Below are 20,036 nucleotides of genomic sequence, written 5' to 3' on the forward strand. Positions count from 1 at the left end.
CTGGACCACTATAAAAGTCTCCTAACTGGCTCTCTGCTTTCACTCCTGCCTCCTCAAATTTTTCCATGTGGCAGATCATTCTTCGCTCAGAAGCCTGCAGTGGCCTCCCACGTTAATGGGACAAAAATCTGAAATGTTGGCATGGCCCACAATGCCCTGTGGGACCTGGCCCTGCCCACCTCCCAGCCTCATCCCACGCCACTTTCCTCCTGGCTTCCCTGCCCAGGCTGTTGCCTCCTCTTCCTCAAATACTCTATCCTCTGACACTCGCTCAGCTAAATCCTTTACATTATTAACTCCTAGCTGAAATCTCCCTTCTTCAGTCTCTGATAATCCCAGACCAATATGAAGCATATCTCCCTTTATAATCTCATATATCTCACATTATTTCATAGCACTTGTCGTAATTTATAAATTATACTATTTCTAAACAAATACTTAACTGAGTTTTTGTTTTAGTGTATCCCTTCATTAAACTGTAAGAGCTTGGTGAGTGGCAAAGATTTTGTTTGCAATTGTATTGTCAGTGTCTCATATATAGTAGCACCCAGTGATTGTGGAATAAAGAATCAGAGAAATTGGACAGTGTACCTGAGAAAATGTTAGGGAGCAGAAAGTAAAAGCATACATTGGGAGTGAAATTTGTAGTGTACTATTTGGGGGGACAAATAGTGTCCCCCCAAAATTAGTGTCTACCTAGAACTTCAGAATGTGACCTTATTTGGAAATAAGGTCTTTGAAAAGGTAGTTAATGAAGTTAAAATGAGGCCATACTGTATTCAAGTGGGTCCTAAACTCAATTATGGATATCCTTATAAGGAAACCCTGTGGAGAGACACACAGGGAAAAAGTCCATGTGACAACAAAGGTAGACACTGGAATGTGCAGCTACAAGCCAAGGAAATGCTAAAAATTGCCAGCAACCCTCAGAAGCTAGGAAAGAAGTATAAAACATGTCCCTCAGAGCTTCCAGAGGCAACTAACCCTGCTGACACCTTGATTTCAGACTTTTGGCCTCCTAAACTGTGAGGGAATAAATTTCTGGGGTTTTTTGTGCGGTTTTTTGTTGTTTTTGTTTTGTTTTGTTTTGTTTTGTTTTTTGAGACGGAGTCTTGCTCTGTCACCCAGGCTGGAGTGCAGTGACGCCATCTCAGCTCACTGCCAGCTCCACCTCCCAGGTTCATGCCATTCTCCTGCCTCATCCTCCCGAGTAGCTGGGACTACAGGCAACCGCCACCACGCCCAGCTAATTTTTTGTATTTTCAGTAGAGATGGGGTTTCACCGTGTTAGCCAGGATGGTCTTGATCTCCTGACCTCATGATCCGCCCGCCTCGGCCTCCTAAAGTGCTGAGATTACAAGCATGAGCCACCACACCTGGCAAAATCTCAGTTGTTTTAAGTCACCAAGTTTGTGGTAATTTGTTACATCAGCCCTAGGGAACTAATACAGATAGATGATAGACATCTAGATGATAAGGATAAAAATGTAGATAGATAGATGATTGATTGGTTGATTGATAGATAGATAGATAGATAGATAGATAGATAGATAGATAGATAGATGCAAGCTGGTCAATGCCCTTGGTAATTAAGTTTACTTCTGATTATCCTGGAAGCCATGACAAAAAGGAATATAAGATGGGTTGGACATTTTTTTAATTGGAAAAAGAAGAAGTTAACCTATCTTTAGTGCTGGATTCTAAAATAATTCTTTTTGAAAAATTACATTGAATAACAGAGTTAGCAGTGATTGCAAGAAACAAAAACATTTCTCCTCTGGATAACTTTTGTATTGATCAAACGTTTGAAGGAAGCAAGAGGAAAATGGGGACTTAGGGAGCTAGCACATTCTGTTTCCTACCATGTGATAGAAACTATATAAGGAACATTAACTTGGTTCTCTCTACAACCCTGTAAAGTAGACATTTTTATCTTTATTTGGAGAGATTTCCCTGGCTTGTCCTAAAAGAAATGAACTTGGGCCTATACCAGTCAATTGAGTTAAGTCAACCAAGGAAGGAAACAAACCAGTTGCCTAACCTGTGCCAAGTAACAATTACTTGGTATTTTCTATCATTTGTTGTGACCATAGCTGACTCAAGTCAACATCTTCAAGTGATTCAGAATTGACAGCAAGACAAGGCTGGGTGCAGTGGCTCATGCCTGTAATTCCAGCACTTTGGGAGGCCAAGGCAGGCAGCTCATTTGAGCCCAGGAATTCAAGACCAGACGGGGCAATGCAGTGAGACTCTATCTTTACAAAACAGATTTTTAATTTAAAAAATTTGAGAGCAAAGTATTAAGAGAAAAGGAGCCTCCCAATCCTGTCCCCAAAGCCAGCATTCCTGAATGATTTTAACCTCCCTGATCACATGCAAGCCTCTAGGCTATTGTCATTTCAGAGGATCATCTGACCAAGCCTTCAGCTGGAGGGACCATATGATTCCCAGGTAGAGGAAGACCTAAGGACACACAGCTCTGCAGACTCAGAACCTAACTCTACCTGGACACACAGAAGGGAACACACTATCGGAGACTTACCAACACAATTATTAACATAAACCTATGTCAAATTTATTCCAAAGGAAAAGTAACTAACCTAAAACAAGATACATTTGAAGCCATACATTTCTGGATTTGAATCCCATCTCTACCAATTAACAGCTGAATTACTTAACTACTCTCAAGTCTGAGTCTCCTCATCTATGAATGGGTATGATAAAACCTGCCATCCCATTTTGTTCTAAGAATAAGAGGTCATTTATGGAAGCTCAGAATGGTGAATAGTAAATAATAGAAGTACTAATTCTTCCTCTCTCTACTCTTCAGGTGTCTATGGCTCTTTTTAAAGTGAAGAAATATTCCCAGAAACCCTCCATTAGATTTCCTCATATTTCATTGGCCAAAATTATATCTTCTGCCTATGTGTAAGCCTATCATTGGTAAGGGAATGGGTTCACCATGATGGATTAGGCCAGTCATGACTCATCCCCTAGCACTGGCGATTGCACAGCCTCCCTTGAAACACAGGGTCACATTGAGAAGTGTGAAGGCCTAAACAAAAGCAGGATTCCCTTAGGAAGGAGGAGACAGAAGCATAGATGTTGAATAAGCATCCAACCACTTCTACTCTCACTCTGTAGACTTTGAAAGCTGCTTCTTCTCTCATCCCACCTACCACCAGCCATCTGCACAATGAGGTATTTTGATTTAATCATCTGCAAAGCAAGTCCTCCCAGCTTTGATACAGTGATTCTGGCTTCCCTTAATATTGTCCTAAAATATGAATATTCAGTATTCTATACAGTATAGTATAATGGTTAGAAACATGGGCTTTGAAGGCAATTCTAGATTTGAATCCCAGGCCTACCAACTGTGATACCAGGACATGTTATTTAAGCATTCTGAGACTCAGCTTCTACAAACTGGGGAGATAGTCGTATATACTTTATAGGATTGTGGCAAAAATGAAATTCAATAGTGCTCTTCAAATATTGGGCATATTCCTGAATATGATAACCACAAAGTTACCCATGTTCTTAAGGATTATGAGGTTTCACCTCATATATGTTACAGGGCTATATGGATTTATCAGCAATTTCAAACAAAATCAAATTAAGTGTAGACCAAAAAAAAAAAAGATGTTTTGAAAAACAAGTATCAGTGAAAGCCATAAACTGTTGAGATGATGCATCTAAAGTACAGCAAAATGTTTTCCATTGCAGTTTTTCACAGGCCAGATTCAGGGGAATGGCAGATGGGAAATTCTAGATGTAGTCAGCTGGAAGCATTGAATAAGAGGCTAATATCAGGATCAACTTGTGCTTGTCAAGGCAATGTTGGGCCCACATTCCAGGTCAGCTAAATTTGAAAGAGAGCTAGGAATGAGAAGAATGGAGGAAAGTTGTGTCCTTACCTTCAGGAACAGAAATAACAGAGTTCTGGTAACATCAGTTTGTGTAGAGATAGGAGGGCCACACACACACAGAGCTCTTCTTCCTCAGGGATGCTGGTCTGCTGTATGGCGTATCCTGGTCTATGGAATAGGAAACTTTTTTGTAATAATGCTTACCTGGGTACATTTAAACAGCAATGCGTATTCTTGTGTGACATTTTTGTTTTGAACAACCTAAGACAGAATTTCAGGATTTTCCTCACAGAACCTAAAGATAGAACGTAATTAAATGAAACCAGTCTTCAGTTCATTGACTGAGTTTGGTCTCCTCTGCACAAAGACCCTCTGCCTGCTGGATTTCCCATTGCTCAATACACTAAGTCTCCAACTGCGATTTTTTTCTTAACTTTCTCCCAGAAAAGGTCAGAAGAAGAAAGCATACTTATTAATGTTTCGCTTGTCATCCCTTTTGCCTCAAATGTCATACACTGCCGGGCTCTGTTAGTGTGGAGAACCAGGATTAACTTTGAAATCAGACAAGCTATCCTTGAAGCCTACTTCAACCACCAACTTACTTTTGGCGAGTGCCTTAATCCAACTCAGCTTTAGCTTCTTCATCTCATCAGTGACTGTTGCGTGGAGTAAATAAAATGATGGTCTCATACACACGGCCCTCCTCCTTCCCCCTGCCCAGGGGGAGGAGTGCAGGGCACAGTGCAGAAGAACCAGGTATATACTCTGGCTGGTTCCCCTCCCAACAGGTGCCCCTGACCCCTGAGGATTCCATTCTTCGGTTTACTTTTTACCTTACATACCATTTTGCCAGTTACAGTTCCTGCATAAGTCTGTTGCTATAGAGCAATTAAACACCATCTTTCACTCTGAAAAAAAATTCTAGTTTACATAACAAATTATATGGTGACCTAGTAATAAAATTACTATGTGCCTTTTTCCCCCATTTCTGGCAGTTGCACATTAATACTTGGCCCAATGTGAGAAGCTTGACCTATTCACCTTCCATCTCTTTGCAGCCCCAGAGCTATCTAGCCGCAGTTTCTCTGGAAGATAAACTCACTTTTTTTTCCTGAATTTCAGGGCTTTATCTGCTCCCCAGAGTCACTTACGAAATTGCAGGTCCAATTCTGCCGACCAGACTCTGGCAATTTTCAAAGAGGAATTTTAAATTGACCTCAGGTGTTTCCCCATAGTCCTCCCTGCACACCTGTGCCTCTGCCCACAGTGGACTCATTGTCAATCAATGCCATTAGGGAAAACATATGGTAGGGTGTAAATTTCCTTCATTTTCCTTTGACTCAGCAAAAAAAAAAAAAAAAAAAAAATCAACTTTTTTCAACTCCCCAAGTGAATTTAAGAGCTCCAGGGCAAGAGTTTTATGACATCGGTTATTCGCAAACCAGGAAAGCAAGGCAGCAGACCACAGTTTAGCAACCTCTAAAATTCTTCAAGGGATTACTAACATATCCAGATGATAACTTCTTTTTGCAAGCCTCCTTTAAATAATAGTTTGAATAACACACTTTTTACCAAGTGGGACTGGTCAGGAAGAAAGAGGAAACAGTGATCTTGGTGGGGAGCAGATAGAACACTCCAATGATCAAAGGAGAATTTTAAAGAAACTGTTTGCAAAAGTATGACTTAAGGAAACCAGTGAAGATACTACAGTCTCCCAGGGCAGGTGAAGTGAGGGAGCCATGACCACATCTAGATTCAAAGGGAAGAATTAAGAGAGCCATTTCTAGAACCCAGGGAGAAATGGCAGAGGGCTTTCTAAGAGCCGTGGCCATTTGACCAGGGGTACAGCCATCCCACAGTGACCTGCTGGAAGACACCCAGAGAATAAATACCAGAGTTTGGTCTCCTCCCACCCTTGCATCTTCTACCTCAGGTCAAGGGAGCCTGTCAATATGGTGCGGAGAGGTCCGCTTCCCAGGGCACAAAGCAGGATGAAGAAAGGTGGAAAGTAGATGTGGAAGGGCAGAAGAATATCCAGCACTGTCCCTCGTGGCAGATGAATGTGGGATGGGGTCAGCCACAGAAAAGTGGCCGCAACCCAACCATCTGAGAGTGTGCAGCCTCTGCACCTCCAGACAGGGGTCCAGCCTGCAGGGAGAGACCATGCCTTGCACTTGTTGGGAAGGACAGAAAAGTACAATCAAGTCCACTTAAATGACCTTGGTCTTGAGAGTCAGACCACCCTGGCTCTCCCGTCACTATGAGGAGGCAGCTCTATGTCCTTGAGAAAATTGCTTAACCTTTCTGAGCCTCAGTTTAATGCATATCTTGCTTGATTGCTACAAGATTTTCTTGCTGAATCCAGGGGTCTCCTCTGCTGTTATTGAGTACTGTGGGAAACAAATACATACTAAGCAAGAAACCAAACACTAGAGTGAAAGCTCTAACCTGGGAACCCAGAGGCCTTGATTACATGGGATAGGGAAAAGGAGAAGCATATTGTGAAACTGTTCAAAAGGAAATCATTAAACTCTCCAGTGATTTTAGTATAATGGGAAGCGCACAGCAGGAAACAGTGCCCCATATCTGAACTTTCCCCATCTTTTACCTCACCCTATTCCTGACACCACCAGCCTCCAACTGACCTTCAGTCCATTCTTGACCCTTCCTATTCTCCCCCAGCCTTTACCTTCACCCACCAAAAGATGGATCCATAGGGCATGGATGGAGTGAAGATGTCTATTAACCTCGTTATGAGGTAGTTTTAAAAATGGAAGTTCAAATGGTTTGTTTTTAAGGAGCATGGTGTAGGAGCAAAAGTAAAAATAACCATGGTATCAAAACATCCACATCAAAATGTCATGAACACAAATTGCTTAGCCTCCCTGACTTCCCTACACTGCAAAACAGATATTTTATGTTTCTGGCTTGGTATAAAGAATAGAGATAACATACATCAAAGTGCCTGACACATAGTAGGTGCTGAATGGATGGTGTTAATCATATTTGTCCTGACACTGCTATGAACCTGTTCCATGACCTTTGACAAATCACTTCACTTCTCTAAACTTGTTTCTTTGCCTTAAAATAAAGGACCATGTACCATGGCCAGCAAATAGATGCTGTGATTCTCAACTAAGGTTTTTTAAGAGGATTCCTGGCCTAACTAATAGAAGATATGGATCCTGGGGCACAGAGGAGGACAGTGGACGACCGGCCTCCAGCCTGGGCTCCCTATCCCCCACCAGGGACCCAGACTTGATTCCCAAGGACCACCAAAATGCATATATGATATATTAATATGTGTTTACCTATTAATATTTATTGAGAAAATGGAGTTCTCTCATAGCAGATCCATTCTTCCCTCTGTTAACTTCTTGGAAGGGGAAAGGGAAGGGTTAGTCAGCTATACATTGAAAGCCAAAGGGAATCCCACAAGTCAAATTGAGAAGCTTCAATACCAGTCAGTTTTTTCTGTCCAGTTTATCTTTAATTCATATTAAAAACTCAAAGGGAATGGTTAGGGCAGTGGGGGATGGCAGAGTTTTAATGCAGTCTTTTCTGCTCTTGACAGCTAGCCCACATCTCAACACCCTCCTGCCCCTTTCTCATTCCTACCCCTTCTCTTTTCCATTTAAAATGTCACTGTCTGCCATTCAACCTGATGAAAGTTATGGGGAGGCAAGGAGAGTTAATGAGTGTAGATTGCTTTAAATTGAAAACTCGTGTATATCAAGAGCCACCTTGACAGCTGAGTGCTTTCCTTAGAATAGCCTAAGTAATTTAAGCCAAGCATAAGGTCAGATGGAACCTATCCAGGTAGTGTGTTCTGAAAACCTGAAGAAGCACAAAGTTGTACGTGTATTCTTTTATGATGTGGAGTAAAACTGGGCCTGAAGAAAGGGAAGCCAGTCTCGGAAAGACCTCATTTTCATCTGTCTGGCTACAAGAACAATTTCCAAATCCATTCGTTCTTTCTTTCGCTTCTTTTCTTCCTTTCCTTTTTGTTTCCTGTCTTTCCTTTCCTTCCTTTCCTTCATTCCTTCCCTTCCTTCCCTTTCTTTCTCTTTCTCCCCACTTCCCTTCCTTCCTTTTCTTTCTTTCTCTTCCTTTCTCCTATCCATCCATTAGCAAACATGTGTTTAATTCCCATGTAGCGTGTCCCATGCTGGGTGCAGCCAATGCAGAGATGAATACAGAGCTCAAAGGCAGGGAGCTCATAGGAGCTCAAGAGAGACTTGTGGAAAAAAAACCCAATTCCACACCGCCACAGGGGCAGCAATAGATGAAGATACAAGGTAAGCAGTGGCACAAACAAGGCCATAATTCACACATGGAAGAGCTAGAGGAAACAGAGCAGGCTTCCTGGAGGAGGTAACCCCTGTAGCGGGAGAACCCTCCAGACAAAACCAGAGTAAAACACTGAGGCATGAAATTATAAGCAATGCAATTTGGCCTTGCCCTTCAAAGATACTGCACCCAATCATACTGGATTGACAGAATTGTATGCCCTCTTAATAGTGCCCCTTCCCCAGGAATTCTAAAATTACAGGTGGCTGCTTTCTTTGGCCCACTTGTTATGCAGTCACAGGTGGACCCACAAGTAAATTATGGGCCTTTACTTTTCCTGCGCTCGGCCTTGTAGCTTCCCTATTACCTCCTCAAAGGCAGGGACATCTTTTCCAGTCTTATATGGAAGGCAGTCTAGAATACAGAAGAATTTCAGCTCTGGAAGCAACATACCAGGATTTGACTCCCAGCTCCATCACTGTGTGTCTATGCAAGCTGTGCAACTTCCAAAACTTCAGATCTTCCTCCAAACCTGGGAATAATAATAGGGCCTGCCTGAAAGTGTGAAATACATTTAATGAGATAGTTTATGGAAAACATCTGGCTTGACAAATGTGCCCTCCTCCTTCCCTGATTACAGAATCATGCACGCAGAAAAAATATATATATTTGGTGAATAATAAGCATAGACAAGAAATTACAGTTGGTGCACCCACCCTCCTAGGCCCATCTTGGCCCCATCTCGAAAAAAGCAGAAGCATCTTATCATTACAAGCATCTTCTAACTCCAAGATAAACACTCTTTTATTTATTGCTTACGTATGTTACAGAATCAAATAATTTTTTATTGCAAAATGAGAAATGCATGATTCTGGAATTTTCTACTTTTCAAAGTGCTGGTTTAACTAACTTTTGTAGCGTTGTGTTCTTTCTTTCCTCCAGCTCAGTGTCTAAGTATGAGTGGGAAAATATGAAGATGCTTTATACAAACCATTAGGCGGCACTTAAAACAGATCTTTACAGAAACAGTGGTAACTTGGTCTTCGCATGTAGTCAATGGTATTTCAAAATTAGGCTCCCAGACCTACAATTCTCTAATCTTGTTTTCCCCTCCCTCCATATCATCACAACATTAGGGCTGCTTCTCTGTTGCTCTCTGGCTACTGTAAATGACAGAAGTTTGGATTTTGAGAGAAGGAAAACTAATTTCAGCAAATGTCTCCTTCATCCTTGCTAATGACCAAGTAAACAGATCTCTTGGAATGAATCCCCTTTTTTATATACCAGAGATTCTTGGGCATAAATTATACCCAAGACCACATACTGTTAAGAGACCTTGCTTTTCCCTGGTTAAATTCAGCGAACTCATGAATATTGATGAAATGCTATTTACTATGCAACTAAAAGGTATGAACAGTGCTCAAACTGATTAGGACTATTGTGAGAGACAGTCTTCCTTCCAGTTTTTTAGACTTCCATGCACTAAAGTCTGTGGGGGATCACAGGAAATGGGACTCTTCCCTCACCTCTATTCCCTGTGCAGAGAGGAGTTGTTTCTGGGCTCTGAGGATTCCGGCTCGAAGAAAGCAGAGAAAGCATGGAAATGTGTGAAGATTGCCATCTAGTGGCTCCTGATGCAAGTTATTACAAAATACTGGAAAAACCATCTTTTTTCTTTCTCACATAAGGCAAAAACCAAGTCTAAAAATGTGAGAAATTGCCCTGACACTTCCTCCAGCGTATCTGAGGACAATTCCTCCCCATGCGGCTGTGGGAGTTGGTAGAATTTCAGGACGTGTTGGATGAGAAGGCAACATCATGGGAGAGTCCTGGAGCCTTTATAGCGATGCCCCTCTTCTTATGCAATATAGGTGGCTTCCTGCAACATGAAAGCTTAGGGCTTGCTGGCCAGGGAAGCCAATGCATACCCATGTGGGGCCTCTTCTGAGCTCCTTCCCTCTGTCCTTCTATACAATAAGACTTCAGCCTAGTGTTATGGGTTGAACTGTGTCCCCTAAAAAAAGATATTGAGGTTCTGAGGTCCTAATTCTCAATACCTTAGAATGTGTTCTGGTTTGGAAATAGGGTCATTGCAGACAGGATTGGTTGAGCTGAGATTCAGTCATATTGCAGCAAGAGTGAAGCCCGAATCCAGTATGACTGGTATCCTTATAAGAAGCCATCTACGAAGACAGAGACACTCAGGGAGAGCACCATGTGATGACGAAGGCAGAGACTGGATTTATGCATCTGCAAGTCAGGAAGGCCAAAGATGACCACAAACCACCAGGAGCTAGGAAGAGTCAAGAAAGGGTTGCTCTATAGGTTTCAAAGGGAGCATGACCCTGCCAACTCCTTGATTTCAGACTTCTAGCCTCCAGAACTAGGGGACAATAAATTTCTGTTGTTTAAGCCACCCCATTTGTGCTGCTTCATCACAACAGCTCTTGCAAAATAATTAATACCCTCCACATTTTACTTCTAGTGCCTCTTTCATCCCAGCTCAGGCTCTTCTAGACAAGAATTTGTAGTTGTCATTGTTTCCTAGCTGCTCTCCCGAATACTGGTCTCTTGTCCCGTTCAATCTACCCACAATGCCAGATTAATCTCTGCAAAATATAATTCTGATTAAGTTGTTCTTTTGATAAAACTTCTGCTTTCCCTACTGGATAGAAACTGAATGTCTTAGCCAAACATTCAAAACCCTGCTTCATCTGGTTCTGTCTAGCTCATCTTCTGCTACTTTGCTCAAGTACTTCAGCCATTGTAAGCAACTTGCTAATATCTACAACTGCACTCTTTCCCACTTCTGTGATTATGGTACTTGTTCCCTTTGTCTCTCTCAGGATCAAATACTTCATGAAAAAAGAAAAAAAGTCTTCCTGTATTGTTCCCAGAAAGAAGTAATTTCTCAATTCTCTGAGTTCCTGTAGTTCTTTTCCCTTACCTCTCTGCTGACATGTTTTGTTGTCCATCTTGTGTTATTAATTATAACTCTTTAATGCCTCAATTCACTCAGTGATCAGCAAGTTTTCTGAGCAAAGACCATCTCTGAATGTCCCAATGCTTTACATGTTAAAACATGATTGAATAAACGATGCCCTATGAAGAATAATTGAGTAAATGTTGTCTTTTCTTCAGTGTATGGGGAACGGTCAAACCATCTTATCACTTCATCCAATACCATGCTCTCCCTTGGCCTCCCTACTCCAGTCACACGGGCATTCTTTCAGTTCCTCCTACTTGTTTTGTTCCTCTTACACATGGAGTTTCTTCTACTTGGAACACTCATTCCTTCCCAGAACATCTAGTTAACTTCTGTTTCTTGAGACTGTAGATCAATCATCATTTCCCCAATAAAAGTTTCCTGTTGTCGAAACTCTCCCAGCACCATGTACTTCTCATCTGTAATACTCAAGGCAGGTGCTCCTTTACATCTATGGACATGATAATTTGGTTAATGTCCATATTCCCACCAAAACTGTAAGCTCCAGGAGAACAGGGACAACAGGAAAAGCATCCACCTTAGGTCAGTATTATATTCTTCTCACGGAGTAGATCCTCAATAATTATTTGCTGAGAAAACGAATAAATAGCTGAGTATATCTCTGTGTATGTATGCATACAGTCTATTTGAGTTTTTAGGCAAGCCTAAAGTAGGCAATAATTATAATCTCTACCATTCCTGTGCCTACTATGTGATAGGCATTGAGCCTACTTTTCTTATAATCTATCTCATTTAATCCTGAAAGTGATACTCTGAGTTAGTAATCATCATCCTTGTTTTACAGATGAGTGAAAAGATTCAGATAAGTTAACTCTGCCCAAGGTCACAAAGTTGTTAAATAGCAAAACTTTGATTTAAAACCATACATGCCAAAAACTCATTAAGCACCATCTCAGTATTACAAAAGAAAACCAAACAGATGACAAACCTGATGCTCAGGAACAGTTTAAACTCAGGCTATGTGGTTCTACAGTCTACACTGTGGCGAACGTCAGTACACTTAGATATTAAATATGGTGACTGGCAATGCTACAGAAAGGTGAGAGCTTCCAACCAAATGTCAAGGATATAGGTTCTAGAACAGCTGTGTGATCTGGTCTCCTGACTGGCTTGAAAAAATGAAACCTTATGTGAACCTCAAGTCTCATTTCCATTTCCGTTAGTTTGATTTTCCAATGTCAGTTATTTTTACATGTGACCTACTCATCTTTCTTTATCTGAAAACTTTTGAGGGGAAAAAAAATGACTTACTGAAATAGAAGAGCCATCAAGCCTCCTGGTTTCTCCCAAAACAGTTAGTCAACCCTTTTAATTTACTTGCTTCAGTGAATGCCCTACAGTCCACATCAATCCACAGTGATGAACAGAAAAGTAACAAATAGTGTTTTCTATAGAAATTACTAAGAATAATTTACAGAGAAAATTGAAACAAATGTGTCCCATAATAATGCTGAACTACATAGTTTGTGAAACGTAGAACAATAAGAACTCAACTTCACATTGACTAAAAGTCCAGATCTAGCATAATGTTACATCCTCTACAGCACGGAGTAGAATGGTTCTGCTTGTACACCTGAATTATTTCAGTGAAGTGTTACCACCTTCCCAGTACTGTCTGTGTAACCATTCTATATTCCTGTGACAAGATTTCACCTTCTTATGTAACATTTCTATATACACTACCTCATCTGATTCTTACAATAACACATCAGTAGATAAAGCAGGTGTAAGTATTATCACCATTTCCCAGTTGAGTATGTTGAGGCTGGTACAGCAATAGCTTCACTCAAAGGCTCACAGCTAACGAGGTAAAGAGCTGAGGCTGGAACCAACTATTTACCTCCTACGCTCTCTCCTTTACCCTTTGCTACCTCCTAACCACACACTCACATAGGGAAATACAGCTGACTAAGAGTTTTCACCCTGGAACCTTCTTTCTAAATGACTATCAAGGAATTACTCAGAAGAATGTAAGTGAGGAATCCTTAAGAGTGCCTGATGGGCCAGTGATGTTGGTTACTTTGTTTCTCAAGACTGCAATGGAAGGTCTGTAATCAGTCCTTAAAGGGTTCTGAACAGGAGGAGCCAACTTTTATGCTGGTATAGTGTGTGAGCAGCCTGTGGCATACTGTAACCAATACATGAGGAGTGTTGTTAAGTGGCCACATGTACACTTAAGTGTCCAGGGCAGGCTGGTATCCTTTAAGACTTCATCTCTACTAGCAAGGTAAGTAACAATAAAATTAGTAATAATAGCAATAATGATAATGACTTATTATATTGACTAACATTAGCTTTAATACTCATAAAACTGTACAAAATATATATTATTAGCCCCATTTTTCATATGGGAAAGCTAATATCAAGCGACTTGTCCAAGGTCTTACTGCTCCTAAGTGGACAGTTAAGATTTGATGTTGTCCCATTTTAAATCCTTTCTACCTTATAATACCTAATTAATAATACCTAATAATACCTCTTGTTAACCTAATTAATTCAGTCAATTGGGGTAATAATTCAACCATCAAATATTTTAGCTTCCAAATCTTTCCATTTCCATTAAACTGTCTAGATCTGTGATGTCCAATATGATGGCCACATGTAGTTACTGAGCACTGGGAATGTTATGAGCTCTAATTGACATGTACAAAAAAATAAAATACAGTAAAAAAAATGTGTAAAACAACTCATTCATAAATGATAATATTGATTACATGTTGAAATGGTAACGCTTTGGATATGTTGGGTTAATATAAATATATTATTAAAATTCACTTTTTTGCTTTTTAATGTCACTAAAAATTTTAAGCTACATATATAATTAGACAGCACTGCTATAGATTATTATTTCAAGATTCATCTATTTTATCCCCACATACTGATCTCACAGAGAATGAAAAACCCGTATGAAAATGCTTTTGCTGTTGAATTATTCTCATGGCATGAGCCTATAACATAAGATATCAAAACACTGTGTTCTGTAGTATATGTCAGACTGTCTTTATTTTTTACCATAATCCAAGCAAGAAAATATGTCATATTGCAAACCCAGAATGATCTGGTATTCCTTTATCATATATACATATACTATATTTAGTTTTACAACTTTATGAAGTAAACTTTTTACAACTTTATAAACAACTTTATGAAGTAATAGTACTTCCCCTTACTGATGATACTTTCTCTTCAATTATCTGCTATTCTATTTTTTTGATGTTGCTTGTAACTCACTAAACCAACTTCATCACTCACTAGTGTGTTGTAACCCACAGTTTGTAAAACTCACAAGAGTGTGCAAGTGAGATACTGATTCTGTCTACACAGAGGTGAAGGGATATTTTAGCAAATAATAAGATGGACCTGGCAGTAATGAATGAGCTGGTGGAGGCCTATAGCTATAGCAAGATCTGTGGCCCATTCAGTTGGCAAAACTGAAGGGAGTTCAAAACGCTTCCTCTCTCCTATAGAGTCAGCACGAATGGACCTGTCTAATGCCCATCTGTTGTTCCGTCTGCTCAGCATTACCCCTGTTCTTATAAGGAAGAGCATGTGCTTCTTTTGGTACCTGCTCTTCCTACCCAGCCCCCACTTCCCCACTCCCCCGCCCCAGCTCCACCCGTGAGGTTCAAATGGAAACTCCCATATGTTATAAACCATGTCTGATGGCTCATAGGTGGGAACCCAACCCAAGTGAAACCACTCAGAGCCTACTCCTGGGATTTGTGGGCATCTAACTAGAACAGGGAAAAGTCCGTCTTTTCTGATAATAAAATCCCCAAAGTCTTAACTTGGAATCTGTCACTAGTTGCGTCCTCTCCAATGTAGAAGAATTGCTTTATCATAGGAGAGAGTGAAGGAAAGAGAAGCAGAGGTGAAAGGCACAGAGAGGTCAATGGGCCTAACTCCTTGCAGGGCCAGCTTCATGGGCATGTGGCCCATGCAGTCACTTAAGGTCCCGTACTTGGTTTATGTTCTTCTGTGGCCATCTTGAAGCTCTTAATCATTTTCAAACAAAGGACACCGCAAATTACATAACTGGTCCTGAGGCGTTGGTTCCAATTTTTCCTTAAACCCAGTGGGATCCTCATCCTTCCTAAGACTGAATCATTCAGCTCTTCTTTAGATTATGTGAGATTCTTCCAACAAATTATCTTTTGTGCTAAACTTCTTAGAGGTAGATTCTTTTACTTGCAGCCAAGAAACTGGACTACACTGTGGTCAAAGACACAGGATGAGACCAATAACACAATTCTAGAGGCTCCCAGCCCCATTGCATTCCCAAAAGATACAGTTCTGTCCTTGCCCCTCAGGTTTCTGATTTTTTCAGAACTACACCTGCAGGGCCTGGATATCTCCCCAGAGAGTCCAGAAAGGTCTTTGTGCTTTAGAAAGAACACAGGCTACAGTGGTTGGTAGCATTTAGAGACTAACACTGGTTTTAGGCATCTTGTAATATAATTTAAGGTGGTATCCTTAATATTGCAAATTCAGTAGGTTTATATCCAAACTGTACCATGCTCATTTCTCTGAATAACTGAAAAGCAAGCAAATAAGTAAAATAAAACATGTTCCAATATCACAGTCTAATTGGGAAAAGGGGTTTCATTTGTGTAATGCCCATAATCAGCTTTAAAACATATCCATGGATTATCGTTTGTTTACAGAGGAAAGTAAAATGGCCAGACCTAATGATGAGGTGATCAGTGGCTTAGTTTTGCTAATTCCAGCATGGTTATCTTTAGACTGATATTTTGGCTGAACCATAGAACACAGAACTTGCCAACATTTTTTAAAGTGAAGGAGTGTTTGCCTCTTTCAGTTTGATTTAGTGGCCTGAGGTTTCCCCAAGTCCCTTTGAACTGTTTGCTCTTGAACCGCATTTGTTTCTTATGCATTTGGAGTGATTGATGTGCTCCTAAGGAAGAAGGAATAGGAGGGAGCATGTGAGATTAGTCTTCAACAGAAATAACAAATCTAGTTGAAACAAAAGGAGAAAAGTGAGATCATCCAGAGGTTACTGTCACTCTCAACACACACAAAGGTTTCTTTGGGCAGACTGCAGACGTTCCCCCAAAGTATTCTGCAGAATAGCCGCCAGGCACCAACAACAAAGATGTGACTTGGGCATGAGATGATAGATTCGAGGGAACAGAGTAACAGAAGTTGTGTTCTTGAGAACTGTGTCATCTTGAAAAATGCCCTGAATTCAGCATTGTTTATATTCCTCCGGAATATGTTAGTGCCTGTAGGTGATCCATGTGAGAAATTCTGGTCTGGTCTCTTACAAACACTCTGAATCCTATGTCCTGAAAAAGTTACAGAAGGATGTCTAGCCTGGCTTCCCCTCCCACGGAATCATGGAAAACATACTATATCAGTGCCTTGATGTGCCACCTTGTTTCGTCCTTACACTAGGTCTGTAAAGCAAGTATACAGTGTCCTTGGTTGTAGTTCAGTCATTCGGCATATATTTACTAAGCACATATTGCCTGTGAAGCACTCTGCTTCTGGGATACTGCAGCGAATAATACAGATGTGACCCCTTCTCCTTCGGCGCTTACTTTCTCAGATAAAAAAAGGGGGGAGGGGACATTAAGTAGATAAAATAATTGCCAGGGGAATTGGGGTTATCATGGAAAGGTACAAGAGTTTGAGAGAAGGATAAAGAGAAGGGGCAGCCCAGCTTTCCACCTCCGCCTCTCCCAGGCACCCCCAGGCTCCATTCTCTCCTCCCTATACCCCTGCCCAGACAGCACCCACCTCCCCTTCCGCCCCGTTTTCCCTCCTTCTTTCCCTCCTCTCTCCGCTCCCTCTCTGACCTGCCGCCCCTCCCTCCGCTCCCCTGCCCTTCTGCTCTACCAAGGCCCCCAGGAGCCCTCTACCCTCACCCCATGGCCCAACCGTCCGGGCACGCGCCCCGCCCGAGCCCACCGCCCCTGCGCCCTCCTCCCACCCTGTGAGCCGTGGCCGTTGCCAGATGTCCACAATGGGAAACGAGGCCAGTTACCCGGCGGAGATGTGCGCCCACTTTGACAATGATGAAATTAAAAGGCTGGGCAGGAGGTTTCGGAAGTTGGACTTGGACAAATCAGGCTCTCTGAGCGTGGAGGAGTTCATGTCCCTGCCGGAGCTGCGCCACAACCCGTTGGTGCGGCGAGTGATCGACGTCTTCGACACCAACGACGATGGAGAAGTGGACTTCAAGGAATTCATCCTGGGGACCTCTCAGTTCAGCGTCAAGGGCGACGAGGAGCAGAAGTTGAGGTTTGCGTTTAGCATTTACGACATGGATAAAGATGGCTACATTTCCAACGGGGAGCTCTTCCAGGTGCTGAAGATGATGGTGGGCAACAACCTGCCGGACTGGCAGCTCCAGCAGCTGGTCGACAAAACCATCCTCATCCTGGACAAGGATGGCGATGGGAAGATATCCTTTGAGGAATTCAGTGCTGTGGTCAGAGACCTGGAGATCCACAAGAAGCTGGTCCTCATCGTGTGAGCCTTTTTCTTACAAGCACCACCCAACAACTTTTGCTTTCTTCCCTACCTCTTTCAAGATTTGCTCAAGATGTCCAACTGTCTCTCTGACTTAGCTGAAAGTATTTCTCTTTGTGAAGCCATATGTCCCAACAGGAGCTTCATCACCAGCTCAGTGCTATTAATTCTTCTCTGAATGACTCAGGGTACCCTATGAGGGGAAGAGCAAGTCAATTGAGCATAGTGGGGAAAGAAAAGGAAATGCCTTTTATAAACATCTTTGTTTTGATCCAAAGACCAAACTAGAACTTTGAAAGTTCAAAAATAAGAAAATATATATTTTTGCTGTTATTTCTCATCATTTTGTTTATGGGAGGAAATTTATAATTTGCATGGGTGTTAGGTGAACTGTTTTCATTTGCTTGTGTTCAGATATCTTGTCAGATTGTTAACTTCCTATTGTAGCAACAGGGACAAATATATTTATCTTTGCTGGGCATCCTGTAATCACTTTTCTTGGGGGACAAAATCCTATCTTTTCCTTCAGCGGATTGCAGCCCCATTCCCCACAATGCATCCAGAAATCGCTGTGCATGTTTGAGGGGTAGGAGTTCATTTGGCCTCCTCCTGACTCGTTGCTCCAGCTCCTGAACAGAAACTAGCTTCAGGGCTCTTATAGGAAATGCTAAGCCTGGACTAAGTGCCCAGCTCAGTCATCATCCTCATTGGCAGTGGGTTTCCAGGGTTGGCAGCCCACACCAGCATTAAGTTCAATGAAGGGGACCTCCAGCTAAATAGGGCAAGGAAAGTGTTCTCCCAGAAAGTGCTCTCACCTCGAACACTGGTCCCTACCCCTCAGGTGGAGAGAATGGGACATTTAGTTAGTTGTCCCACGGAGGAGAGGCAGTAAAGATTCAGGCTGCAGTGGAATCTCCCTAGGATGCTGAAGTGGCATTATGTCTGTGCTCAGAGATGCAGAGACTGACAATTGTGTCTCCACAGCAGAGGTGGATGCTAGCTACACTAGCTATGCTGATTTTGAAAATCAGATCTGGGGCATAGCAGAGAAGCTGAGAGCTCTCTCATTCCAGGAAGCCTTTTCCCTAGTGGAACATTCAGCGCAGAAGTCCTCACACCCTAATAGATTTCCACCACTGGGAGCCTGTGGTTCCGGGGGAGATTCAGAATGCAAGTGTCTCTTCCCACTCATTTATGTCATGTTGGTAGCTTTAGATCAGCCATGGTGAGGAGAGAACAAAAGCTTTTAGTTGTTTTTGTTTTGTTTTGTTTTGTTTTGGAAAATCGGTTTGCCAGTAAATACATCACTGCCTGTACGCCAAATGTTACCAGCTCCCTGAGGTCCCACATACTATTGTCAGTGCTCAGAGCACAAACTGTTCTCAGAAGAGCAGGGCTAGGACTTGTCCCAGCATCTGTGGCTCCACACCAATCCCCTTTCTCACAGAGAACCACTTCCCATATAAGATGCTTAAGGCTCTCAAAACAGCAGAACAAATGAAACATACTCTCCCTACACTTGCTTAGCTAAGGGATACCACTCAGGTAACTTTTTTCAGGACATGGAAGATCTATTTCAAGGAGATTTACTGCTATTTTATTTGGAAGAAGCTGGCAACTGGTCTTGACCAAAAATAGAAAAAAAAAAGTTCACAAATTTAATCACTTGCAGGGAACCTATCTATCAAGGCACCCTACCATATACGTTTTTATTTAATAGATTACTTAGAAACCACAAAAATAGGAATCCTTGCCCCTTCAATTCCTGTTCAACCCTAAAAATTGTGATAACGCTCCCAACCCTGTGGTGATCAGGGTTATGCAATGTTCAAAGATTCAGACACACCTGGGTTTGGATTCAGTTGCAACTAGGTTGTTATCACACTGACTTCTTTTTAGCTGTGTAAGCATGAATAATTTACTTAGCCTGTCTGTGTCTTTCCACCTAATTAAAAAGAGGATCCTTCCCAGGGTTATTTTGAGGATTCAAAAAGGCATGCAACACAGCTGGAGCACGATTCCATTTCATTCAACTAATTCCCTTCCCTTCCCCCTTCTTCCCCTTCTACAAGATCAATATGTAAAGGAGACATGAGGCTCACTGGTTGCTTTTGAACACTTACTTAGTTCTTAGCTACACCCACTCTAAAATTAACTGGACATTTGTGTACAGCCCATATCCAAGCCTACAGAGAAAACAATGGGAACAATTTCAAGGTCCTCCCTACTCCTTCATTTGCAGAGGGGACAACAGACTTTCTGACTTGAGAGCTGGAGAAATTTTAAAAGAAAATCTCTCATTCCAGCCCAACCTATTTAACTTTTTGTGGAGGAATTTTACATGGAGAAAGTGCGCACATGTCATGCTAGCCAAG

The 20,036-nt window shown here is 41.8% G+C and overlaps 2 protein-coding genes across 2 annotated transcripts in view; both read left to right on the top strand.

The window, feature by feature from the left end:
* The window catches only part of GRIN3A (glutamate ionotropic receptor NMDA type subunit 3A), a 165,876-nt gene that overhangs the window by 122,508 nt on the left and 23,332 nt on the right, over positions 1–20,036 (top strand). The window lies entirely within an intron of this gene.
* Positions 17,030–18,142, top strand: PPP3R2 (protein phosphatase 3 regulatory subunit B, beta). The gene is given in 1 exon segment (NM_001195420.3): positions 17,030–18,142. A coding segment is annotated over 1 exon segment (522 nt). The 5' UTR covers positions 17,030–17,143; the 3' UTR covers positions 17,666–18,142.

The sequence above is a fragment of the Macaca mulatta genome, chromosome 15, assembly GCF_049350105.2.
Source record: "Macaca mulatta isolate MMU2019108-1 chromosome 15, T2T-MMU8v2.0, whole genome shotgun sequence".
NCBI classification, from domain to species: domain Eukaryota; kingdom Metazoa; phylum Chordata; class Mammalia; order Primates; family Cercopithecidae; genus Macaca; species Macaca mulatta.